This window comes from Canis lupus, chromosome 3 (genome assembly GCF_048164855.1).
Source record: "Canis lupus baileyi chromosome 3, mCanLup2.hap1, whole genome shotgun sequence".
Lineage (NCBI taxonomy): Eukaryota > Metazoa > Chordata > Mammalia > Carnivora > Canidae > Canis > Canis lupus.
In genome coordinates, this window is record NC_132840.1 from 47,422,819 (window position 1) to 47,450,223 (window position 27,405).

At 50.6% G+C, this 27,405-nt stretch overlaps 1 protein-coding gene across 8 annotated transcripts in view; it reads right to left on the reverse strand.

Annotated features, from left to right (window-relative positions):
- TOM1L2 (target of myb1 like 2 membrane trafficking protein) overlaps positions 1-27,405 on the reverse strand; it is a 119,250-nt gene that overhangs the window by 18,864 nt on the left and 72,981 nt on the right. For 7 of the 8 annotated variants that reach the window (XM_072820868.1, XM_072820864.1, XM_072820863.1 and 4 more), the window contains 5 exons: positions 25,285-25,434; positions 16,399-16,533; positions 14,784-14,945; positions 12,209-12,325; positions 2,155-2,288 (listed from right to left, as the gene is read on the reverse strand). In XM_072820868.1, coding sequence (XP_072676969.1) covers positions 2,155-2,288; positions 12,209-12,325; positions 14,784-14,945; positions 16,399-16,533; positions 25,285-25,434 — 698 coding nt within the window. The remainder of the gene's footprint in view (positions 1-2,154; positions 2,289-12,208; positions 12,326-14,783; positions 14,946-16,398; positions 16,534-25,284; positions 25,435-27,405) is intronic. The other variant, XM_072820869.1, reaches the window with a different exon arrangement.

Below are 27,405 nucleotides of genomic sequence, written 5' to 3' on the forward strand. Positions count from 1 at the left end.
GATGATGTGGCACAGTCATACTCACTGCTCCTGTGACAAGCTTCTGTGGACCGAGGGCCCTGTGAGGCCAGTAGACACTGAGGCTCCAGAAAAGGAAACCAAGGGGGGACCATTTGGGGGACTAGATTCCCCCCCCCACAACAACTTCACTGCACCTTCCTCTGTGGGTGCTCCCCTGGCAGAGGATCAGCCTCTAGGCTCACCCCAGAGCATACTGAGGTAAAAGAGGAAGGTGTTGGCTGGCACATCCAGGAGGCCACTATAAGTATTCCCAGCTGTCCCCTCCCACTCTGGGTTTAGAGTGCTCCTCTTGCTTGTAGAGCCAGAGGCTGGGACTACCATTCAGATATCTGCAAAGCCAGGCAAGAAGTACAGCCCCCTCCCTATTTCACAGAGCTGTGCTAAGAGTGATTAGCCTGTGTCACTGAAAGGCCCCCACCCAGCTCAATCTGCTGGAGGAACGGGGCTAGGGCACACACAGGGCAGAGAGAGCTAGAGGAAGAAGGCGGACACAGGCCCCTGGCCTGCCCAAGACTCCTCTGCAGCTGTGGATAGGACCTGGCTTGGAGCAACACAGAGAGCGTCTACTCTCCTGTACCCAAATCCCTCTCCCACCAGATAGGGAATACAAGAGCAATGGTAAGGCATGCGTGTGGCTGCCCTTGCATTTCAAAGTTCCAAAATGCCATGGGCAAAGAAGTAGCTAAGAGACTTTCTCCAGCTAGAGGCTGGAGAAACCAGCCTTTACTGAAGTCTGCTGGGGTCAATGCCTGGTGAGTAGTGATTCCCCAGGAGAGACAATCTGGTTAGGTGATGTGTGTCCCCTGTGGTGTCAAGAAACACCTGTATTTTTATGAGTCACGCCCTAGAAAGAGAAGGAGAATATTAACACACTTGAGAAGTTTCTAATCCTGGAGTACCCTTCCCACACCGTCTTGGAGGGACAATTAAACTTGTCAAAAATGCTCAAGCTAGAAAATTTGTGCTAAGGCCGGGTGTGGCAAACTTGGGAAAATGCTCACATTAGCCCGTCTTCCCATCCTAGGAGGGGCTGAAACAGGTTTAACAGGTGAAAGGCCAAGCCCATTTAAAATGGAGAAACTGGAATCACATGGCAAAATCAAGAGGTCTCGAGCTGGGAATCTGGGAATCGAGGCACCCCAGATCTGCTCCTAATCTCCAATGGACACACAGGGCCCCTGGTGGCTCCACATCCTTACTGCAGAGGTTTCTTTGTCTGCTGGAGAGACACAGGACCACCCATCCCTACTCCACAGCTGAAGCTGAGACAAGGCCCGGGGTCCTAACACCCACAGTGAAATCACCCTCTAAGCCCCCAGGGACAAGAGTCTATCACACTGACATTAACTGATGCCAGATCATCATGCTGGGAGTCAGCACAGGCACCAGGGCCCCAAGTCTCCGAGGGCCAAGGGCCTCAGACTTAGGAGAAGGTTGGCCTGCTCCGGGTGCTTTCTGGTGCCTTTGCTGGGAGAAGCCCAAGGCACATGCACCGGAGTGAGTCCATGGGAGCCGTGCCTGCCATTACCTCCTATTGACAACTTCTTCCCCAGGGGAGGCTTTGGAAAAGGAAAAGAATTTTCAAGTTGGTTACCTCAAATCCAAAAATGATTTGGCTGTAGAAAGAACTCAAATGAACGTGTGCGTGTGTCTGTGTGTGTGTTTCCCTAAGCAGCAGCATCCGGCACTTATACCCTGCCTTCTTCAGAATACTCTAGACACACTGACATTTGCAAAGGGAGGGAAACATCTTTTTTCTTTTTTTAAAGATGGGAAAGAGGAAATCTTTTTTTCCTTAGTAGAGATTTTTTTTCTCCTTTAATCCTTTTCAAACTCAAAGGATCTTCAAAGGAGCAGGTGCAAACCCCTGGGCCCTCCCTCTTGAAGGCCTGGGGGAAGTGGAAAAGGCAGGGCAGCCAGAGGCTTGCAAAGGGCAGAGCCTAATTCTGCCTGTCGCCTTCCTGCTGCTCGGTTCCCAGGAGAATGAGAAGCATTTTCCCTGTCAGCCGGGAACAAATTAGCATCTCTGATGAGCATTTTCCAACTCTCCTCTCCCTTTCCCCATTGTTTAAGAGAGAAATCCTACGGTGGGCATGAGTCCCTGGGAGGAATGAGAAAGGACCTCGGCCCCACCTCTCGTAGCGGAGGAAGACGTTGTTGAGGTCATCGTTGACATGAAGCAGCTCCTCGGTGACCTCCTCATTGGACACGCGAGAGATGAGCTCCACGATGCGCTGCTGCATGGCCCGGCAGGTCCTGTTCAGCTCCTAGGGAACACACACGCCTCTGGCTAGCCTGCTGGGGACGTTTTTTTGTCATATTCCACTTCTTTGGCAAATCGTAAGCCAACTCTTAAAAGTCACAAAAGGAGTGCATGCTTGTCCAGAAAGCTGGACATGGGTGAGATGCAAAGTACAAGGCCCCTCTCTCACTGCTTCCTGCTGCCCCAGAGGAAGTCAGCTCTTTTTCAACACACAGAGAAGCGTCCATAGCTATGTACACTCATATGCGTATTGGTACATGTTTGTACAGAATGTTCTTTACATCTAAGAATAGGATTCTTTGCAGCTTGCTTTTTTTCCCTCTTCAACACAATACTCTCAACCACCCTTCCCGCAATGCCTCGTACACCAGCCCCCACCCCTCTGTGCATGGATCAGAGTGTCTCACCGTGCTTCTATTATTGGGCATTTGGCTTGAGGCCTTTTTTTGGCCAACCCAAACAATGCAGCAAGGAACATTCGTACACACACAGGCTCCTGCGTTTGTGCCAGTACTTCCAGAGGACAAGCTCTTAGAAGTGGAATTTCTGGGTGAAAGCATATGTGGTCATTTAGAATACAGGCTGGTAATTGGTAATGGCAGAAGACCCTCCAAAAGATGACAGCAATTCATTTATGCTCCCAGCAACCGAGAGTGTACTTTATGACCACATTTTGGTACATCTTGGTGGCATGTCTGATACACTCAGCAAGCTCTGACATGTCTCCCAGGCTGGCCTAAGAGGACTCTGATGAACCCCCAGTCACCACTGGAGCCCTTTCCACCCTTGGGAGGATTGTCTCCCTGCAGACAGACCCTTACCACTTTATGGCCTGGCATTTGCAGGCTTCCCCGGCTCCAGATGGCAGCCTGACTCATACTCTCATTGAAACTTGCTTGTGGAGCTCCCTTAACTACCTGCCAGGGCTTCTTGCCACCCTATGTGCCAAACTGGCACTGTAGCACCCCTGACTACCAGAACAGCTTGGGGAAAAAGCTCCAAGCCCCAATGGGGGTGAAGCAAAGAGGAGATGCTCTCCCCATCCACCTGGATACCAGAAGCCACTGATGACCCAGTGAATGAAGGGGATGAAGGGACAGAGCAGAGATCCTTCTTTCTCACAGTTCAGCCCTAAGACCACTTCCTTGTGAAATGTTTCTGGTAGATGTAACTGCTCTAGACACTGTACACATACATGACCTCTTTTCAGCTCTCTATTTTGTCTCATAATCCAGCTGGCTTGGCTAGAATTAGGTTTCCCCTCCCACTAGATCATAAACTCCACAAGGGAGGTGCCATCACTTCTTGCCCCAGGAATGCCCCCAAGCCCTACAGTAGGCCACACACAGGGAAAAGGCCCAGTCATCACCTGCAGGGTCAACCACAGAGGTGGCTAAACGCACACCAAGGAATCCTGGTGCCCAACAGTGCCCTGCAATACTGCGCTCACCACACAGGGCCATTACAGCTGGGCTCCTTATCTGCCTCCCCCTCTATACTGGGGCTCCTTAAGGGCAGAGCTGGCATCTCTCGTCCCTGTTTCTGCAGTATCCATGACTGACACTTAGGAGATACTCCCTAAATGCTTTGGAGAGAATTAATGAATGAAGGTAAGTTGCATTTCTTCCATCCACATCTTATCCAAGGTACCTAAACAATGTTCCCTTACACAGTTGCATGCACACCCACATACACATGCACAAACACCCCTCCTTCATCACCGGAGGACAGTGAGTGTCCTGGGCTTGATCCTGCAGGTAAGAGCCACGGAGGGATCTTGACAGACCTGCCCATTCCAGAAAAAGTAGATCATGACCAATCAGACAACAAGTGTGGACACTACTTCTGCCATCACTCCTCCCCTGGCTGCTCAGCCTGTGGGAGGCTCCTTCCCCAAGAGCAGGGGCAGCTGAGGAAAGCAGCCCGACCCACATGGGTCAGCCCAGAATCACCCCACCACAACAGTAGCTGTCAAGACAGAAGGTTTCTAGATTTAGGCAGCTGCATCCAAAATAGTCTGGTGTTCACCGGAAGCAAAAAAGCTTCACTGGCGATTCTCTGGATTGCTGGGCCCTGTCTATCTGGTTATGGAAATACCAGGCTTGTCCTGGTTCTACCCTGTTGCTGGCCCTCTGCACAGCCAGAATGCTGCTGTCAAGTCTCTCTTGGCCATAGGGACAGTATCTGGACCTTCTAGTTTTTTCTATGAACAGATTCCCACTCTTGATTCTCCCAGGACTCCCATTCTGGGTTGGAGAGAACGCAGGGTGATCCTGGAAGGAGAGGGCTGCCAGCAAATCATAGGATAGTCACAATTCTCTCCCTACCCCTGACCTGGTGCCTCCAGGTACCAGCTGTGCCCTGGCCACATCAGCCCCGGTGGAGACTAGAATCCCAACCAGCAGGTGTCACAGAGAAGGGGAGCTCAGAAGCAGGCTGAGGCTGGAGGAAGAAGGATGGAGACCTTAAATCTACAGTGCTCTGAATCCTTGGTCATGCAAACCACCAGCTCCCCACCACTGTCCTTGCTCAGTATCTAGACCACCTTAGCCTTCTTCCTGACCCTCTCTCCACTCAGGTCATGATCCCAGAGTTCTGGGACAGAGAACTGAGGCTTAGGGACTAGGGCTCTCTGCTAAGCAGGGAGCCTGCTTCTTCTTTTCTGACTGTCCCCCTGTGTGTTCACGCACTCTCTCCCTGCAAATAAATAAATATATTTTTAAATTAAAAAAATAACAAATACCAAAAATTAATTGCATAGAACATCATATCCAGTAGAGAGTGAAATATCTCGAAATCTCCACTCTCCACCATTCTGAACAGCTCATACCCCAGGCCAGCCATGAGAGGGATATTTGGGAGCCGGCCTAGAACTTGGAGCCTGGCCAGAACTCTGTGATGGATTGCCACAATAACAGCCATGGGTGCTGGTAGACACTCACAGGTCAAATCCAGTCACTGGAGGGACAGTCATAGTACACAGGAAAGCCAAAGGCCCAGCAGAAACCCTAATTACAGAAACAAGCTATGCTCATGAGTGAAGGCTAAAATGAAAAACGAAACACAAAAGCCCACACAAATGAACTCATGAAAAAAGCAATCACATTAGATCATGGGAAGGATTCCAACAGCCAGGACTGAAGTGAACAATGCAAAAAATCGTAGTATTTATGATACATTGTTAGAGTGCAGGGAGCACCTGTGCTTAGGGCAAGTAAGGGAGCATGGATTTGGATTAACTTTAGAAGGCCAACCCCCATTAACAAAAAAAAAAACAAAAAACAAAAAACAAAACAAAAAAAAAACGACATTTGGCCATTCTTGGACAGCAGATCTTGCTTAGTGCTTTGGAAGACACACTGGCAACCAGCCAAAATGTGTGGGAACAGAAGAATGGGAAAGACAGCCTGGGGACACAGGAGGCTGGGTAGTGGACAGCAGGAAGAGGCATGGTGCCTGTCTCTCTGCAGGCTGCCACGATGATCCCTTCCTGGGCCACTCTGAGTGTCACTCTCTCTTCCTGGATGTGCATGTGTCTCGTACAGATGAGACAGACCAGCACTCAAAGTGTCTGCAAAAAAAACTCTGATGAGCAAAAGGATCTTGAGCCCTGGCTACAGGCCCACTCCTTCCCACCTCAGCCAGGCCCGGGTCAGGGAAGTGTGGCCTGTCTGGTGTTCGTGACCAAACAGCAAGCCCTGGTTCCCTAGGGCTGGGGAGGCTAAGGTTAGAGGTCAGTGACTTCCTATCCAAACTGCAGGCCAATTCTAAGATGGAAAGAGGTCCTAGGCCACCCTGGCAGAAGCTGGCAGCATCAACTCCCAGGGCCATACGCCTTTTCCAAACATACTTCAGACTTTCTAGAATAGCAGATGGCCTCAGGTACTAGCTCTTACTGCTCAGGAACCCTGAGAAGTCAGCCCTCTGCCTGCCATGTTCCTCTGCTCCTCTTCCATCAAAACAAATTCCTACTCATCCTTCAAGGTCCTGGAATGTTTCCCCACCTCAATGTTCAATCACAAAATTTTCAAATGTAAAGAAAAGATTTTAAAATATTATGGTAGATCCCATGTACCCAATATGATTCCACCTACCATTAACATTTTACAATGCTAGCTTACCATGCAGCTACCCAGCTATCCAACTCTTTGTCCCCCCCAGAATATTTCCTGGGGACTCCCCTCAACCTCTACCTCTTCAAGACTGCCACAGCACTCTGGACATACCTCTACTCATTGCTGCTGCCCCAGGTCACCAGTGCTCCTCCAGCAGAGCCTCTGGCTTATCTTCAATAAATGATGATGAGCCCTTACGCCCCCACCCCAATCAGTGGAAGGCTGGAAAGAAAGAGTAAGATGCATGGAAGTCCCCCAGAGTCAAAGGAAAACCAAACCAGATCCCTCAGAAGACTGCAGGGAGTGTCTCAAAAACATGGCTCCAAATGTCCAAAGCACCAGAACCACTAGCCAGGAAAGGGGAGGGGGCTGCATTCAGTCTCTCCCAGGAGCCCAGGCCCTTCTGGATGCTGGGAACCAAGTGGCAGCCAGCCAGCCAGCAGCCATATCTAGATCAGCTCTCCAGTCCTCCAGCACCCTCTGGGCCTATCTCTCCCTGGGTAGGAAAAGGGGGATCATTCTGCAGAGGGCCAGTGAGGTGCCTCCATGGCATGGGGTTAGGGACACCCCACCCTATGGCAGCCAGGGCAGCTATGCTTTTATCTCTTTTAAACATTGCAGTTCTCTGTAGAATTTTATTTGTGGGGAAAAGGGTCGCACTACTTTACAGAAATGTTTGGAAAGTGCCAGATGATTTCTGCTAGCTCTAACATTATGACTTCAGCGTGGAGGAAGAATGAGACCCCAGGGCACAGAATGTGGTGAGCTCACGGACTATAAGCACCAGAAACATCTGTTTTGTCCTTGCACTTGCTACCTCTTCCCCACAGCCTTTAGCTGGGGCACTGGGTGAGATGACCTCCAATCCCATAGGCACAGCCTCACATGCTCTGATCCCAGAGGGTCATCCAGGGGACTGTAAAAAAAGTTTTGCTTAAACTTTGCTTAAACTTGTCTGGCCTAGAGTTTCCAAATCAAGGATATCCCAGGGTGTCTGCCGAAAGTTTTACCATCTCCTTCCTTCAAGCTTTAAAGTTACCTTTTTTTTTTTTTTTTAAAGATTTTATTTTAAATAATCTCTACACCCAACATGGGACTCGAACTTATAACCCCAAGATCAAGAGTCTCACATTCCACTGAATGAGCCAGCCAGATGCCCCTAAGTCATCTTCTTAAAAACAAAAAAATCAAACAGTGAGAAAAAAGATAACAAAGAGGAGAGGAGGACCAGAGTGTTGAGATTTTGCCACCAAACACCAGCTGGCTGCCTGCAAGACCTCCATGGGGTTACCCGCAGCCAGATCCATGGTGGGTGCAGTTGGGAGACCTTCCTCAGCCTACCTCCTCCTCTAAACCAGCCACACAGAGCGACTTTCTTCTGGTCCTGAGTCATGAAGGCACACTGCTTACCCCAGTCATCCTTCCCACTGTGCAACAGCCAGGACAGGCATTTCCTACATGCTGAAGATTTCGGCTTTGGCCTCCTCCTAGGTCTAATGGTTCTCAACAGAGGGGAAGAACAGCTGGTTAGCGTTCTTTGTACAAAAGCCCTCCACCGATCAGAACATATTAAAATATCCTCTTTCCATCTAATTAATCCCAATGCCTTTATCTTTTCTTCAAGGGACATTCTCATCCCCACTTCGCAAAACAATCTTTTAATCATGCTTACAGGTTTCCTCTGAACCTTCTCCAAGATCTAAGGAACACAGAATAAGGTCCTGAAGATCTGCTTTCTATAGCTGCAAAGGAATGGGGAAGGAGAAGAAACTCTTTGTGGAAGAGAAGTGGGAATAAGAAAGCTAAACATGTAGAATAAACTAGATTTCTCTAGAGAAAATGGTCCTGGACATCCCTGTTGAAACGAGATGCGAGAAGCAAGAGGGGATATACCATCTGCTACTTGAAGAAACAATGTGGAGGAGAGCTTCTTTTATTATCTGATGGGTGGCCATGCAGGAATGCCCAATTTTGGCATCACTGGATTAATTAAAAGTTACTATTATTTGAAGACAAAGCTCAAGAGGCTAATTTAGGAGAGTACTGGACAACAGCCTCAAGATCTTTCAAGACTTCCAAAACTGGATTCACAGGCTGAAGACATAGATGCAGTCTCAAATTTCAGGCCTGATCTCAAATGCCCACACACAGGAGAGGAAAGATATGGCTTACTAGCCCCATGAGAAAAAAATGAAAGGTTTTAGGTTGATGGAAGCTCTTGATTTTTGTGGCCTCCTGCTGAGAACTGCCAGGTCATCCAAAAAGGTGGGCTGCCAACATAGACTTAGCCCGTGGCAGGCTTATAGCAGTCTTCAAATATTTAAGGACCTACCTTGTGAAAGAGGACTTTGTCTGGTTCTTTTGTTAAAGACAAACCAGGGTAGCAGTTATAGGAAGACAGACTTTAGCTTGCTGTATAGAAGGATGTACCAATAATAATCACAGGAGCTCCAACCTCTGTATGAGCTGCCTGCGCCTGGCACTGTACCAGCCACCCCAAATGGACATTTTTAAAAAAATATTTTATTTATTTATTTTAAGAGAGAGAGTGAGCATGAGCAAGAGGATGGGGAGGGGGAGAGGGAGAGAGGGAATCTCAAACAGACTCTGCCAAGTGCAGGGTCCTATGCAGGGCTTAATCTCATGACCCTGAGACCATGACCTGAGCCGAAATCAAGAGTTGGATGCTTAACTAACTGAGCCACACAGGCACCCCTCAAATGGATGATTTCCATCCTTCCAAGGTGAGTGTGATCACTCTGGGCTGCCCAGTTATCACCCAGCCCATCAGTTGTTGGGCCTGGATGTGAACCCAGAGGTTCTTTCTGCCCTCTTTTGGTGCTTCATAAAGTCTAACCAGGACGTGCATTTCTTTTTGTTTTTTTTAAAGATTTTATTTATTTGAGAGTGAGCCAGAAAGCCTGAGCAGGGTGAGAGGTAGAGGGAGAAAAAGACCCTGTACTGAGCAGGGAGCCTGATGCGGAGCTCAGTCCCAGGACTCCTGAATCATGACCTGAGCCAAAGGCAGATACTTAACCAACTGAGCCACCTAGGTGCCCACAGGACAGGCATTTGGAAAGGGAAGTGCTTCCATGGGCTGAAACAGCCTGTCATGACAAGAAAATGCTAAGTAAAATGAGGTGAGCACACCAGGTAACATGCTGTAGACGGAATCTGAACACGTGTGGAGCTGGACTAGTTGCCTAGGTCTGTCCCAGCTCAGGGAATGGAGGGTTCCGCCTGGCACACAGCATTCCCTCTGGGCACCCTGCCTCAGTTTTCCTCAGGGTCTACAGCTAAGCGGACAGCACAGCACAAGGAGTAGCTCTCCAGCGCCACACCTGAGAGTGCTCTGCGAGGCCCAGGAAGCAATGGGGACATGACCACCTATGATAGTGGTCCGCCACACCGGTGCATCCTGGAGCTGACACCTCCAATTTCCTCTCCTTGCGTTCCTTCCACCTCCTACCCAGCAATTTACACTCGAGTCGGGAGCAGCTTCTGTTGGCGTGAACATTTGGGCTGGTGACAAACAGGTTTATTTCCATGGCCCTGGCCAGCGTGGTGAACTCTGGACAGCTTCTACCCCGAGCAATCTGGCTGCCCTCCAGCTCAACCAAGGGGTTCTTGGGGCACATTCTAATCCCATCGCTTTCCAAGCAGCTTGTATCATCTTCCCATGTGGAAGTCTCGCTGTTTGGGATGGCCCCAGCCCTTGGGAGCCCCTGCTCAGCTGGCCTCCCGCTGGCCAGGAAGACGAGGAGGGAAGATGTCAGAGATGATGGAGGAGCAAGGCCAGGAGCCAGCAGGGCCGTGGCCGTTCACACAGAGCTGCCTGATTCCTGAATCTCCCGTGCTGAAAGGCCAGCCTCCTACTGGCACCCAGAACCATTCTTTCTCTGTTTGATTTATAAGATACCAGGGAGGGCTGGTAGGCTTGGAGTTAGAACAAAACAGAGGGAAGGAAAACGTCATGGGAAGCAACCTATTTTTGCAAACTGTGAGCTGACGCCAGGAGATTAGGTTCTGTTTGTCTTGGCTGATGGGCTTGTTTAAACACATACACACACACACATACACACACATGCACACACACACACAGAGTATGCTTGCTGTCTGGGTCTGCTCTGGCTGTCTGGAAGCATGCTGGCTTTGTTCAGCCCACCCCCTCCTGCCAGGAGCTCAGCTCTGTCCACTGCAAACCCCCTGTCAGCAGGAATTCTGATGCTGACACAGCACAAAGCTGCCTCAAGAGGCCCTCTCAGTTTCTGGATTGTTTCTGGACTGATCTGATTCCTACGTAGCAGCTAATGTCTGGAAGAACTCCCCCTGCAGGCTGGGAACAGGGGTCAGTGGTGCATTAACAGGATGCTGAGTCCCCTAAAGTGTGGCACTTGGGCGCTAGACCCTGCTGAGCAGAGGCAAGACTGGCCTGCTGCAGGTGTTAAGAGTGAGGTCTGGAAAAAAAAAAAAAAAGAGTGAGGTCTGGGAGAGGACACTCCGGGCTCCTTATTTGGGCTGGCTGAGGGTACTCAGCTTGGCTTTAAGAGCAACCTGACATCATGGCTTCATGGAGATGAGCTGTTTCCTGTCTGCCTCCTGCACTGGGTTAGGGGCTCCTTTAGAGCCCGACCACACTCCATGTACCTCTGCTTCGCTCTGGGTCAGACCCAGGGCAGGTCTCCACCCACCCTCATTCCTAAGAAGGAAGAGGGCATAACAAGAAGCATTCTGGGACCAGGCATGGTCACTTTGGCTATGTGCAGTGTGGAAGGCTGCGGTCATCAGAGTCGGGCCCTCATAGGCTGCAAGTGTATGCCAATAGCAGGGTGGGAAGTATGGCACTTGGGGGACCGAGACTGAGGACTGTGAATGCCAGACAAGAAGAGCAGCAGCAGGCACATGGCAGTGAGGCACTCTCGCCAGCTCGCCAAGCCAGTCTGGCTCCTGACCTGTTTACTCAAGCATCTTGCCTTCTGCTGAAGAGATCTGGCACTTGCAGCTTATAGCATCCTTTCTCCACCCCTCCAGAAGGTCACTGCTTCTAAAGGCAGTGCTGCTGCCACTCTCTACACATGCCAAAGTCATCTGAGACTGCTATGGGGGAGATCTGGTTGCTAGCTCTCTATCTGGCTGGCCAGGATCTCTGACTCTGGTCTGAGGGTGACCCCATAGGCCAACCCTGCTCCCGGGCCCCTTTCTGCCGTGCCCCCCAGATCTGCAAGGCATCCAGGGTGTGCAGAGGCCTCATAATATGGCCAACCCCAGCCTGGAATCTTCAGTATCCAAGAAAAGAAAAGCTTCTACTTCCTCTCTCAGGACCATCTTGGGGGGTAAAGTGTGGCCACAAGGTCTCCTGCATGCAGGAAAGGTTGACGAGGTCCTGTCATAAATGTTTATGACATAGTGTTGAGAAAGCAAATTGATATGCAAAACTGTACAGATAATAGGACCTCAATTACATTCGAAATGAAAACAAACATGGAAAAAAGTCTGAAAGAAAATGCATCCAAACTTCCACAGTAGTTATCTATTTCTGGGTGCTGGAATCCAAGAAAATGAGTATTTTCTTCTTTATACTTCCTTTTGCTTTTGATAGGCAGGCGTTCTGCAACTGGCCTTTTATAATCAGGGAGAAAAAAAATGTTACAAAGGAAAATAAACAAGAGGGCCTGGTACTGGCTTCTGACCGGTCCCAGGAAGCATGAGGCTGAGTGCGAGCCTACAGGGCTCCGGGCCCCACTCCTGCCTCACTGCTGTATCCCCAGGTCCACAGCTTCCACAGGATGAGCATCCCCCATCCCCTCACCTGCAGCAACTCCAGATCAGATGAGTCCTCCTGCCCGGGGACCATTTCTGTTAACATCTCGGACATGACTTTTGTGTTTCCTCGAACAACGTCCAGTTCACTCCGAAGCCTGGCAATCTGTTGGGCGGGGAAGTGAGGAGGAAAGCAGGGAGCAAAGGGTCAATCAAGCTGCACCTGTCTGGTGACAGTCTCATTCACTGCAACATCAAGGTTACGCCTCTAAATGCTCATCTCTAAATGCTTGGCATTAGAAGGCTTATTGTCTAACTCTGGTCTGTGTGTGAGGGTGAGGGAGAGAAGAGAATAGGGCAGCAAGGCCCACCCTACGGGGTGTTGGTTACCAAGAGTTTGTCACAAGTGAATCTGCCAGGAAAGAGTGCTGGGTCTGACATGGACAGAGCTGGTTTGTGGCTCAGCCCTCCCACCACAGAAACTTGAGTGGGGAGTTCATCTCTCTGGCCTCCATCCCTACTTGAACTTTCAAGTGAAAGTGATAGAGCATGTGATCTCCAAGGGCCCTTCCGGGCTGGGGTCTTCATCGGGAACCTCATCATTACAGATGCTGGCCCCAGGGATTTATATTCAAAGCACTATGGTCCTCAGAGGGGCTGGCCTGTGTTCCCTGGACTTCTCTGGTGTGGCAAGAATGAGGGAGAGGGACAAGAGAAGACCTGGGGGAGCTCCCCTCCCACCCCAGCTCCCTACCTGCTCATCCATCAGAGCTCCCCAAAGCCTGGGCCTGGGCCATCTTTCCTGCGGTAGGGACACCATAAGGGATAGATCTTAACCTATCTGAGCCCCAGTCTCCTCAGGTACAGAGAGGGGAAAACGATGCCTACACCTCAGGGTTGCTAGGAATAACTGAAGTGAAGACCCTGCACAGTGCTGGCACCCATGCACCTAGGACTCACCCAATCCCTTTCCTAGTAAATATCCAGAGAGCTGGATTTTGTTATGGCTCTCAATTGCATTTTGACCTGGCTCAAATGACACCTTTTGTCCTCACTGAAGCCTTTTCTGACTCTCCCCTCCCCCTTCTCCGAGGCAGAAACAAGCAGCCCACACACCCCATCCTGTCCCACCTGCCCTGGGGCAAGGACTCTGCTGAGTCCAAGTAGGGACTCTCAGCACAGGGATAGGGACAGGAGGCCTCAATAAATCTGTGCTGGATAGACAAACAGACAAATGGTCAATGAGGGCATTGGGTTAGGTCCCGAGAGACTCTTTTCCCTCTGGTTCTGCCTGGTGAACTCTCAAGTCTTAGACAGAAGAGGTTTCTGGCCCTGGAAGCTCAGGGATGCGACAGAGACCACATGGGCCCAGAAGCCCTTGGGGTCCTCTAGGCTGGGCTGGGTTCCTACTGGCTGTTTCCATCTTCCCCCAGGGGCAGTACCCATGCCTTCTCACCCATTCTAGACCCTTCTGGAGGTCTAGACCATTCTGGCTGCTGGGAGGGCTCTTCCGAGCTCCCATGCAACTGAAGAAGAGTCAGTGGAGGGTCTCAGGGACAGTACAACTCCAAACATGTCAGACTTCCCCTTGAGCAGAAAGGGGGACATTGCTGCCCCTGGAAGCAGAGCTCACAGCCTCTGGAGACCTTCTTCCCCAGGGCTTCCCTTCTGGGGACAGGTCCTGGCCGTTATGAATAATGAAAAAGGGCAGAAAGGGCGAATGAAGCCCACAGTTATGCACCTCCTCAGGGCCAGCAGAGAACGGAAACGTGAGCAGCCCTGGCACAACACTTCTTCATTGACCCTTCCGTTTAAATAAGTTTCTGTAACCCTGACATTGTCACAAATATTAATTAAGGATTTAAAATATATAATCACCAGAACAGGTTTTTTTCCCCCCTAAATGTGGTCAATTCTCAAATCTCAACTACTGGAAATTCTATATAGATTCATCTAAATACTTGACTCTGTGACTCGTCTATAAAAATCTAGTTTGGGGTTAAAACGGCATTGGCCTCTCAGGAAATAACTCGGGGAAGGTAGGCAGTGTTCGAAATAAAGGCAGGAAGGGCGCTTCCTAAGGGCCTCCCGCATCCTGGCCTCTGCCTCCACGTCACCTTGCTGCTCGCGTCACCAGCCTCTGATGGCTGCAGCTCCTGTCAGGATCAATCCAAACCTCTCCGCGTGACTCACAAGGCTGTTCACAATGCAACTCCATCGCTGTGCTTTGGCCTCACCCTTTGTCTCTTAGATCCCACACCTGTACTGATCCTCCAAACCCTCCACCTGCTGTTCCCTTGAACACCTCCCTCCTCCACGCCTCTGGCCCCAGGCCTTCTCAGACAGGCCTCCCTCACCAGCTTCAAGAGCCTCAGCAGCCAGGTCAACCCTCCAGGCAGTACTCAACTCCTGGCTCTTGCTCCTGCAACTCTGCCACCACTGTGCGGACTGTCTCTGTCTCCCCAGTACACGGAGAGCCCTTGGAATGGGGTCTAGGCCCTTCTGTCTGTGCGCCGCTGACACCCTAGCACAGTGCCTGGTCAGGGAAGGTCTCCATATGTCTCCAGAAAGGGTGAACGAGGACTGTCAGCCAACTTGCCTCTGGCCCAGAAGTATGCAAGTACCTGTTCTGAATTGGCCATGATGGGGCCAGTCACGCTCAGAGCCGGGGCCTGTGGAGCAGAGGAGTATGGAGCAGGAGAAGGTGAAGAGTAGGAGCTGGCACTCGTCCTCTGTTGCGACTGGGACCTGGGCATGGTTGTGGCTGGATCCACTTCAGGGACACTCTGGCATGGCAACAACATAAGTCCTCCATTCACTTGGGCTGTCTGTGCAGCTGGGCCTGGCCCCTACCCCAGCCCGGGCAGCACTTCCTGCCACAGCAGCAGGCAGAGGCTCTACTTCTAACCTGTGAGGCTCGAGGAATCCCTCTGCCCCCTCTGCACCCAGTCTCTCCATCCATGAAGGGCGCAACCAAGGGCTCCTCCCTCTACTTACCTCACAGACTATGAAGGCCCTTCAGAAAGGCAGCACTGAGGGCACTCTGGGAGAGCTTTGGCCAGGGTTCCCATTAACAAGACCACCTCAGAATCTGAGCGGAGGGGGCCCGCTATGAAGTTTTGCTCATCATGAATCCCTATTTGGTACCAGAAGATTATATTTTGGCCTTATGAGTAGACTAATATAAATAGTAATTATGCAATTTACCGAATGTTCTTTGTAATTATAGACACAACAACACTGTTCTGGGTCGTTATTAGATGAATAAAACAGGTTACATTGATTCCACAAAGCATAGTAAGTGGTTTGGAAGGATCATAATGAGAATAATGCTTTGCAAAGTATAATTTCTGGTGCTTTCCCTCTGAGCATCTCAGATAGCCTCTTGAACGTTAACTGTGATCCATGCAAGAGACCTGCATAGATATTCTGGATTTCTTGTCCCCATTTCAGAGATAGGCAGATGGGGCCAGCAGGCAGTGTGTGCTGGGACAAGGTACGTCTCCCAGATCCTGAAGCTTCCTGGCTCTCCCTCGGGGCCAGGGGCTGATTCCCAGCCAATAGAGATACTAGTTTCCAGGATGAAGAGTGTCCATCGCTGCATGCTTTTCATTTGGAAGGATAGAGCTGTCCCACCTGGTAAAAGCTTCCATGGTAGGCCCCTAAATGGGCCTTCCCTGGTCTTTGAATTCCAAGGCCGGCAGGATTCAAGGATGTCTGGATATTGCTGAACACTCATAGCTCAAATAAAATTTAGATCTATTTGACAGTCGAAAAAAACAAAAGCTGCCCTTTGCTCCACGGTCAGTGACATCATCTAGCTCTTCTGTGTTACCAACACTGAGGTGCTCTGGTGCTCTCAGAGGAAGATGCCAGCACCCCCACACCACATTCCTGGGGCCTCTGAAAAGCAGGTGTAGTGGCCCTCATGGGATAGATGGCTCCACCCAAGCAGCCATTTCCACAAAAATGTCGGAACTGATCCCTCTATTATATCCTTCCACAGTCAGATGAAAACAGGGGTGGGGGGAGGGGGACGGGACACTGCTGCCACTTAATCACCAGTCAACCAGCTGTCTCACTCCTGCATTCCCCCTTGTTATTAAAAAGAAATGCCCTCAAGCTTTAAGAAAGCGTGATGACAAGCTGAATAATTCAAATAGAGCAGCAGAAGGGTGGTGGCAGTGGCTTGCCCGTTCTGCAATAGGTCTTTCTAGAAAATGCCAGCTGTAAGCTTACCCGCTGTGGTGTGTGTATGGGAGACAGAGCGTCCAAGTCTGCCATGGGAAACTCGACCCCTTTCCTCTTCAGTTCCTCATATATATGCACAACGCCAGTGAGGTCAGGGCTGCTTCGGAAGGCATCAGCCCATGCCTGTGAGCAAAGAGAGGGCCTGTTAGGAAGCATTTCTCACCAAAGGGAGCCCAGGTGCTCTCTCAGAGGCCAATGCTCTCTGACACTCGAATGCATATCGCGCTGGCCAAACCCACTCTACTCCCGTTCCCCTCACCAGCTCTGCCACGATGCGACTGGTGAAATGTGTGTTTTCAATGGTGCCCTTGAGCATGAACAAAAACACAAAACTTAATCCAGCATGTAGGATTTCCTTGGAGAAGATACGGAGAAATAACACCTAAGCACTGTGGTGCATCCTAAAATGCAGGCAATCACCTGATCACCAGGAAACCAATTCCTTATGATGCTCAGCCGAAGGGCACGAAGACATGGTCTCGTTGCTGCACCCGCAGGACACCACGGGGACCAGAGAGCCACGGCTCTGCTCCATTGAGCTCTCAGGGGCAGAGGCAGGAGCCGTAGGCAAATCGAGCAGAAAGGAAAGGTGAAATTGATGTGTCACGGAAAATAAAGGCTAACATGGGGTTTCCTCGGTGGATAGGAGTGTGCAAAGGCAAAAACTGGAAAGGCCCAGCCAGAGAGGTGAGATGAGGGAGGCCCAGGGGCAGGAGAGCCCAAGCTGCCCACAGTGTCACCGCACATGTGCCCACATGGGAAAAGTAACTGGAGAGCATGGCCACTGAAGTCCCTTCAATGAACACACCATGCAGGGAGGAAAAGAACAAACATTTAATAGATTGTCACTTTTCATGAATTCATGAAACTCAAAATTTTTAAAAAAAAATATTTTGTTCTTTGGAAGTGACAAAATCTTTAGAAAGAAAAGAAAAGAAAGAAAAGAAAAGAAAAGAGAAGAAAGAAAAAGATCTCTAAAGGGTTCCTCACCAAATGAAGCTCGTCTCTTCAGAACCATCCTGTTACCATATACATACCCAGAGGAGGAGGCACTGTGTCTGGCGCCCACAGTTCTAGTGCCAATTCTGCTGTTGTCACAAGCCTTTGACTGCCTCCCTGGCTCTAGTCATGCGTTCCAACCAATCCTGAGGCAGCCACGGAAACTCTATCTCTAACCAACAGACCCATTTGAAGTTAAAAGGTCAGTTTCCAAAAAGCTTTGCCCGTTCCGACTGATGTGTCCTGCCACAGACATTCCTGTCAGCCAGGCTTCCTTGATCCACTCATTTGATCTGCACACTCAGGGATTTAATGCCTGCTTGAGGCCGGCCTCTCTTGGCCAACACTTCTTCTGGATGCTGAGTAGGGCCCAAGGTGCCTGCAGAGGGCTGTCTGGAATGCCAGCTGGAGAGCAGCAGCCCCGAGGCCTGCCCCCCTGGGGAATGCCCCAGAGCCCTGTTCCCTACCAGCTGCTTCGGTTGCCACCACCGGATTAAAAATCCAGCTGAGTCTTGGGAGACTAGCTTCAAAATGCAGCTCGCATGTTCGTTTAGGGTCTGAGAGCAGGTTTACAGCCTGCTGTGGGAGGCTGGGGAGAAAAAAGCATCACAGTAGTTCCCTGGTTGCTATGAGAGGAAGAATAACTCCAGAGGACCACTTTTCATTTATTCTGCTCTCCATCTCAGCCAGATCTGAGATAGAAAGAATGGGGATTAAAGAGCCATCACTGTGCTCTCCAGGCAGTGGATACTTCTTGGGGCACCTGCCCCAACAGCAAGCCAACAGACCCCCCTTCTCCTGTATTATGTCTTCTGTGGCAGCAGGAGGAAAATACACATCCCAAGTTGGGCCAGACAGCTTCCCCTCCTCCCTGGAGCTTGGCCCTGAGCTTGGGGAAAGCTGGGCCCCCCTCTTTGGGTAGGTGACGCTGTCCTCTATAGATGCAGGCACTGTGAGGCAGCTGCATGCCCACTGGGGATTGAGGAGCAGAGACAGCCTATGTTGTTGGAAGGTATAGCCGGTGTGCTGAGAGGTACAGCCAAGAGAAGATGTGGAGGGCTTTCCTGATCCCTTCTGTCCCTTTCCCCAGGTCCAGTTACACCCAGGATCCTGGGAAGCCCATCCTTGTCATGACAAACTGTCCTCTACCTAGGCAAGCTGGAATTGGCATTTGTTATCTGCAACCAAGCAGTCTTGGCTAATCTACTCCCTTCCCGATTGTTACTATTTCAACCCCTGTATGGGACCCCTGAGCAGTCAGGGTGAGGTGGCTGTTAACAGAGCATATGTTCATGGCAGCATCCTCTACCGAAAAAGATTCTGATGCCAATGGGGAGCAGGGTGCGGGGGGGGGGGGGGGGCACCTTTAAAGGAACAGTCCTAGGGACACCTGGGTGGCTCAGCTATTTAGCTCCTGCCTTCAGCTCAGGGCATAATCCTGGAGTCCCAGGATCGAGTCCCACATCAGGCTCCCTGCATGGAGCCTGCTTCTTCCTCTGCCTGTGTCTCTGCCTCTCTCTCTCTCTCTCTCTCTCTGTGTGTCTCTCATGAATAAATAAATAAAATCTTAAAAATAAAATAAAATAAAATGGAACAATCCTATATGGAACAGTCCTAAATGGAAACACAGAATTGGGATAAATCCAGAGACGCTGTGCTTCTCTCATCTTCCTGGCACAATGCCCAAATACCTGTGTTCCAGTCTTTTCCCCACTAGGTCATACCTTTGAAGGCACACATTGAGTCCCGCCCTTGCACAGAGAAGGCAGTCAGTCATCAATTGTCAAGTTAGATTGAATTCAGACCTCACAGTTGCTAAGCATCTTTATTGCCCTACTTTGGAGAACACAGGAAGATGGCCAGTTAAGCTGTCCCCAGACTGAGGTGACAGTGACAAAGCAGGAGCCCCTCTGGACAGCTGACCCAGCTGAGATTTGAGAATCTGCTCTAGGGGAGAGATGGCAAACGTCAGGAAGTGTGGTTCACTCTGGGTCCCCAACCTAAAGCCAGGGAGCCACAGGGGTGGTGCCGGCAGGCTGCCCTACGGGAAAGTAAAGTGACACAGCAGTGCTGGCACTCTCTGAAGGACCTCTGTCACAGGGCCTGGCTGACTAATAACAGAGTGACCACCTCACTGCTCTTTATGTAACCCTCCTTTTTTCCAAGCATGTCTCCAGTGTTAAGGGGCTGAAAGACTCAGATGAAGGTCTAATAGGGAGAGAAAAAGGAGAATTTCCTGTTTTCTCCTTACTCCTTGGGATTGAACACCAAACCCCAGACTGACACATTATACTAACACGAATCCTATCCTATTTGCTTCTATTTCCCTCAAATTTTCACAAAGTTTTAAATCATCAAATTTCAGATTGATGAATGACTGCTGACTTAGATTATGGGTTCCATTCTTTGGCTCCTGCCATGTTCTGCTTATGCCCCTGGACCAGATTTCCTAGTCCCAGTGACAGGGTCTCCAGGGAGCTTGCCAGTCCACACAGAACCTGGCCAAAGACCAGGACACCAGGTCTCTAACACCTTTCAAGAATACAACACCTCCAGCTCCTCCTGCCCCCACCCCCATCTCAATCAGCTCACTTTCCTCAGTGGAAAGAAAAACCTTCAGTGGAAATAGGGTATTTTTAGACTCTACTGCTAGGAGGCAGGTTAAGAGGCAAGGGGGAGGGAGGCAGGAGAGGCATGACCACCATGAGGTTACCCTACCAGGATGGTATCATATCTGTTTCTGAAAACAACTGCAAGCTGAAAGCTGAAGGATGGCACAGAGTACAAGTGTTCTTGTCTCCTCAACAAATGGGACTTCACATGAAGAAACAGAAAGGCACACAGCTAAAGGCCAGCCAGGGAGCAGGTGAGACGCAGAGCAGGGGCAAAGGTGGCAGGCACTTCAAAGGCTGGGAGGGAGAAAGTGGGCAAGCTGCTCACCAGGCTGCCCTGCTCTCAACGTCTCTTTTCTCTTGCTGCCAGAGAGACCAGCTCCCTTCCTGAAGGACAAACTCCTGCGCAGGGAAACCCACTGGGCCCTCAGACCTGAGTCAAGTAAATGCTTCCAACTGCCCTTCCTCACAGCTTGTGTGCTAGGCTCGGGCTGGGGGAGGAGGGCAGTCTTCCCCAGATGTTCTGAAGCACAGGGCCTCTGGAGTACACAAGCCTAAGGGTGTCTCTTTTGGGCAGTCTGGGGGAGATGGGGCGGCTATGGATGGCTAGAGCACAGCCAAAGGATCCAGATGCTTCCAAGAGAGGAGGGATGGAATGTGTGGACAAGGGATAGGCATCCACTGATTCTCTTCAGAGAATCCCCTAGAGGGCTGCTGATGGCAAACATGTGCCAGTGGAAATGGCCAAGGCCCCTGTGTGGCCAATCTCAGGCTGACAATGCCTTGGATCAGCATCCCAGGAAAGCAATCAGAAGGCACGGTGGGCTAGAAGCCAGGAGGACATGCAAGGACAAGCATCCATTTCCCTCTAGGCACAGAGAGACCTGTCAGAAAAGCTGGTATGGAGACAGACCCCCTCTCTGCTCTTACCATAAGGGAGTAAAATCAAAGGGACAGTGAGCTCAGGCCGATGCCTGGTAATCAGAGCCACAGGTCCCACCTTTAAAGGAGCTCCAACCATGTTTCTTGGGCCAGAGATGGGGGTAAGGGTGGGGAGTGCTTCTCTAATTCCTTGGCCTTAAAATATTTGAGGCTGCCCCTCAAATATTCCAAAGCCAGTTCAAATCCTCCCTGGGTAGGCCCTGGCCCTCTATCAGCTGCAAGCCTGTTTCTCCAAAAAATCACCAACTCCCCAGGGGCAGGGCTGGGACTGGCCTGGTTCCACTTCCTGGCAGCTGGGATCCGAAGAGCACCGAGAAGTATCTGGATGACGAGGATTATGAGGAAGAAGCTGCCATGGCTCTGGCACCCATACATTTAACTGAACCTCTTTTCAATCTAGCTGCATTTCTCTGATGGCCTGCTGCCTATTCACAGGCTGGCAGGAGGGCCAGGGATCTGTCGCCTCCATCCTCACTCTTGCATCATGGCAGGAATAGCTCCTGCCCTCCCCAGGGGAGTATCAGACTCTTAGGGGAGCCCGCCCAGTTCTTAAAAGTATATTCAACAGGTAAATAAAATCATCCGCTTTCTCCAAAGAGTTAAGAACAGGTTGACAAGATGTAATATGTCCACATACTCATCAGATGAGCTTTCACGAGGATGCGTTGGTGAAAATGTTATGCAACTAAAGTTTTTGTGCGCTGGCAGGAAAGAATGGCAGGTCCTCACTGGTGTAACCAATAAACTGGAGCTTGGCCATGCCCCACCACCCAGCAATTCCACTCCCAGCTATGCGGCTGACCCACATGAAACCACTAATATTTTACCATTATTCACCAACAAAGATGGCAGTGTCATGTATCTGAATTAATACAGATCTAACAGAAATGAATACACATGCTCACCACAAGACACCTCCTAGATGTTCACAGCAGCATTTTTTATAATGGCTTCAAACTGGGAACACCAAGTCCTGAGCATCAGTAGGAAGGATAAACAAACCATGGCACATTCACCCAGAGGGACCTGGGCACAGTGATGTGAACAAGGGGAATGGAAAGCCTATGGCCATACCCAGTGATGACGTGAGGCCTGGAAACAAGGTGCGGCCAGACACACAGACATAACAGAGTGCTCATTGCAGAGTCCACACAGGGCAAGTTCAAGAACAGGAAAAATCCATCCCAGCTGTGAGGCGAGGTGATCCCCCCAGGAGATGGGGGGCTCTTTGGGTGCAGGTCATATTCTGCTTGATGACACAGGGGCTGGTTTAGATGGGTATATTTGGTTTGTAAAATCTTATCACATTGTACATGTGAGTTTAATGTGTGATCTCCTGTACATATATTAGAATTCAATAAAAAGGAAAGAAAAGGCTGAACATCCTATTTGTTCTTTTGTCCAGCCCATTACAGAAGCCATCTGCCAACTCAGAATGCTATCAGCTTTATACTGTTGGGTGGCCATGACCAAAGACAAAAGTTCTTCAGGAAGTTTCAAAACCTGGAGAGGAGAACCCTCCCCGGGCAGGTAAGCAAGGCTACCCAGAACTACCCTTATCCAAAGCTCTTGGTGTTTTCCCAGCCGGACCAGGTGACTGTCCAGTGCATCCTGGTGGGACAGGCCAATCTCAGGCTGACAATGCCTGTGGGACAAGGAGCCTGCAAGGCCCTCAGGGGCCCATCCTGCTCCAGCCCCTGCAGGGGGGCACACATGCTGCTGCCATAGGGGGTAGGAGTAGTTCTCACAACATGGGTACCAACCACTGCAGCCACCATGGGCTGATCTCAGACTCCAGACTGGGAGTAGGGAGCAGGGACACAGGTCTCCACTTTACAGATAAAGAGGTAGAAGCCCAGGGAAGTTAAAATACCTGCTGAAATTACATAGCTGGGAGAAGCAGTGCTGAGAGTAGGCAGTGACCCTGACAGGACAACCATAGCCAGTACACAAGGCTCTCCGTGCCTTCAGCCAGGGAGCCCCCCAGCCAACAGGGGCAGGGCAGATCACAAGCCTAGCCATGGCCGTGCTTGACAGGGGTGGCCAACCACCCACTGGGCCTGGCCCCAGGAAGTGCTCCTTCCAGGGGGAGGAGGAGGTGGTTTGTATCTGTGTGTGTGTGTGTGTGTGTGTGTGTGTGTGTGTGTGTGTGTGAGAGAGAGAGAGAGAGAGAGAGAGAGGAAAAGAGGGAGAGACACTGAGACACTCCAGGTTTGTACCCGTGTGTGTGTGTGTGTGTGTGTGTGTGAGAGAGAGAGAGAGAGAGAGAGAGAGAGAGAGAGAGTGGGTGGGGGCGGGGGGAGAGACATGGAGACACACCAGGTGGGCAGAATGGATAGGGACCACCTAAGGAAACATGGAGGGGCTCTGCTATCACCCATACTCTTCCCCTTAGAGCTTCAGCAAACTACACCCACCCATTTGTTAAGAAAAGCAAATTATTGAACACCTACTCTACACAGCAACTGCTCTAGACCCCAGGGATATAACATCCCTGGACTCTCAGGGAACTCAGAGTGAGGCAAATGACAGAACAGAAGTGGAGAAGACCACAAAAGAAGGTGAAAGGAGAGAGGGAATACTGTAAATCTAGGGGTAGGGAGGTCTCTGGGGGCTGTTGGAATGATGGAGAGGTTTCTCAGATAGAGGACCTAGGAAAGAATAGACAGAGTGAGCTGAGCCCTTGGTAAAGGCCACAACTTTCCTTTCCAGCCTCAGGCGCCACCACCACCTCGAAAGCCCCTATGCTCAGTCCTGATCACAGTGCCTTCTGCCTACCCCCTGCCCCACTCCTTGGCGCCTAGGCTCTAGCTGCCCTCCACCATAGGACCACTGTGCTGGTTGACATGTATCACCAGGGGGCTCCATCTGCAGACACCCAGCTCAGAAATGTTCCCCACTGCCTATAGGACAGAGCACCAACTGTCAGTACAAGCCCTTGACCATCCCTCTGGCCTCATCTTCTAGCCCCAGACATTCTTAATTACACAAAATGGTTTTAAAGAATCCTTTTCTGGGGCGCCTGGGTGGCTCAGTCCTTTAAGCATCTGCCTTTGGCTCAGGTCATGATCCCAGTATCCTGGGATCAAGCCCCATGTCAGGCTCCCTTCTCCTGGAGAGCCTGCTTCTCCCTCTGCTCCCCATTCCTGCTGTCACTACCTCTGTCTCTTTCTCTCAAATAAACAAAAACAAAAACAAAAACAAAAAAAAATTTTTTTTTTTTTTTTTTTAAAAAGCATCTTCTCTTCAAGAGGTGCAGCTTCATTTCCTGACTCTTGAGGCTGGACTCCCTTCTAACAAACAGAATAGGACAGAAAAGATGATGCATAATCTCTCAGACTCAGTCCCCAGAGGCATTGCAGTTTCTCTCCCACTCTCTTTTGGACTGCCTGCTTTAGGGAAAACCTGCTGCCATGTTATAAGGACACTCAAGAGTCTACACAGCAAAAAACCCAGGCCTCCTACCAATAGTCAGCAAGGAACTGGGGCTTCCTGCCAACAGCCCTGTGGCGAGCCACCTGGACGTGGCTCCTCCAGCTCATCGAGCTTGCAGATGAGGCAATTCTGGCTGACGTCTTGCCCACAACCTCCTGAGAGCTCCTGAGCCAGAAGCACTCACTTAAGCTGCTCCTGAATTCCTGACCCACAGAAACAAGGAAGTCATAAACATTTGTTGTGTGAAGCCTCTAAGTTTTGGGGTAATTTGTTACACAGCCATTAAAAATGAACAAATCCCGAATGTGTCAACTGCTGTCTCTGATGCACATGCTAGTCCCTTTGCCTGTGCTACTTCTCACACTCTGACCTTTCCATGCTAGTCCCTTTGCCTGTGCTACTTCTCACACTCTGACCTTTCCATCAAGCTTCTTACCTCCAGGGTCCAGCAGAAATGTCATCTCCTCAGTGAATCACTCCTTAACACCGTCTCCCTGGATCCCACCCCCACCTGCTGCCAAGCTGGCCCTGACCCTATGCCTTGCCAGCCCTGCAAATGGCTCTAGCACAGTCATTCCTACTCCACACTGTCCCTGATGGCTCAGAGGCCTGTGGGGGGGGGGGGGAACCCCCACCCATCCCTGGGGGCAATAGAGAGCCAGGCACCCAGAAAACCAGTGAAGGCTCTCTCAACTGGCTTGAGAGCTCCCTCTCAGGCTTTTATTCCAGTGGGATGAGCATAGAAACATAAGCATTTTGCAACAGCTATTTAAACCCAGGAGGGCCTCCATTCTTCCCTCCAAATGATGGGAAAGCACGAGGACCCACTGCTAAGGGGCCCCATCTCAGTGGGTCCCAACAAACTAGACAAGGGGAGCTTACCTACCTGAATCAGAGCAAGCACCTTGTCCTGCACAATGGTGGGAGGGTTGTTCTTGGGAGAGATGATTTTGACCAGGACGCTGTCAATGAAATCCCGGTTGGCCACGAGAATGTGGAAGCGGTGGCCACAGTTCTTCACACACGTCTCCAGCACCTAAGGAGAGGGGAGAGGAAGGAGGGGTCACCACAATGGCAGCTGAGTTTCCACCCTGACCCCACCTCTTCCTTCTTCCACATGGTTCCACCATCTCTTCCAGAGTCACACTGGGATGGCATTGCATCCCTTCACTCTAATTCAGGCATCCCTTGCTGACTAAAGTCGCCTGTGCCTGCACAATAATCAGGCAATTAGTTGGTAATTGAGGCACCAGTTTTGCATGAGAAGGATGCTGGTGTTTTAATGAGATCAAAATGACTGAGCGGTCCCTGAAAATTAGCATTTTAACTCCTCTCTCCCGGCTTCTGGGTGTGAGACGTTAGCCAGTGGGACTCAGACTCTGACACAGAGAGGGCTGCTGTGACAGCCTGAATTGCCCCGTGAATTATTGGCCTTTGTATATGAGTAAGCAAACACACACACACTCACCTTGACACATACACACACACGAACACGTCCCACACAACCCTGCCTCTGCAACTAATATTGGAAATGACTAAGGATTTTCTTCTCTTAATAAATGGTTTGTGGGCCTCAGCTGCCAGTCAGCTTCAAGGTCCATGTTCACACACTCTGCTCGCTCCTCCCTTGTCTAGAAAAATGAAGTAGGCAGGCCTTAGCCACTCAAAAGCACAGCACATGTGGGTTCTGGCCAGATGGCCAGTGTGGGCTTGAATCTCAGCTCTGCCACTTCCTCCCTAAATGGCCCAGGACCAGCTGTCTGAACCTCAGCTTCCTCATCCGTGAAGTGGGCACATGAGTGCCCCCTTGTGGGACCCCAGTAAGGATAAGAAAGTATATTTGAGGCACCTAGCACACTGTCCTGCATGGCGTTGCAGGGCAGTAAATGAGGACTATGATGATATGATTGCCATCTAGGAGGCCGCTGTACACACCCAAGGAAAGGGAAAGGGGAGAGGCCCCCTGGAATTCAGGGGTATCAACTGGAGGGTCTCTCCAGCCTTGAACACAGGTTTCTGAACTTCTCAGCACTCTGTAAACCAACCCATACAATGACCTGGCCCTTCCCACACCAGCATACCCCAGTGCCACAGTCAACTAGTGGGCAATGTCTCCTTGGAATGTGACCAACAACAGGGGACATTTCTGACTGCCTGAGTATTTTCAGTGACCCAAACAACTGACCACTGGTTGTCTTATGCAGGGCTGGGTTCCTACAAGGAGGTATTACCTTGCCAAAGCATGGCAATCAGGAAAGGACCACACTCTTAACGCTAATGGAAAGTGGACTACAAGCCAGCACCATGCAGGAGCCTCCACATTATGTACCATTTCATTCCAGTCTCACAACAAATTAATTCTCTTTAAATAGATCGACCTTCTCTGGACCCCTTGTCTCCTCACCCACAATGAGGCCACAGGGCCACCCCCCCTCCCCAGGTCTCCTCCAAGATCAGCTGGGAGTTCCCTCAGATGACAGGCAACATGTGCCAGATTTCTTGTTCTTCATCTGCTCCTGGAACTAGCCCTGTAAGGTGGATATTATCCCATTTTAGAGTAACAAAGCTGAGGCCTGGAGATGTGAGTAATTTCACTGAGGAGGCCACAGCTGGCATGTGCGCCCTGCCTGGCAGCCACAGAGCCAGGCAGTACGGTTCCTTTCCCCACCGCCAGCCTGTACTGTGGGAGGTTCCAGGTTCTACTTGGCTCGCCAAGGGAGACCTTGAAGCTCAATGTCCTCAGGTCACCAAGGTTTTCCTCAGCCAAGAGGACATTCTCTTAGCCTCTGCATGTGCCTGATTCCAGGTGACCACAAGGCAACCAGCATTCACTCTCACAGTGACCACAGGTGCTGCAGAGAGGATCCAGAGGGGTTCTTCTTGCTCTCTGGGAACTCACAGTTTCCCTTCTTTCTAGGATTCTCTAAAACCCTCTCCTAACTTTGCCTATGCAGGCATTGGGCTGCTAGGGTCAAGGCATGTGGCAGGAAGAATGGTTTATTTTGAG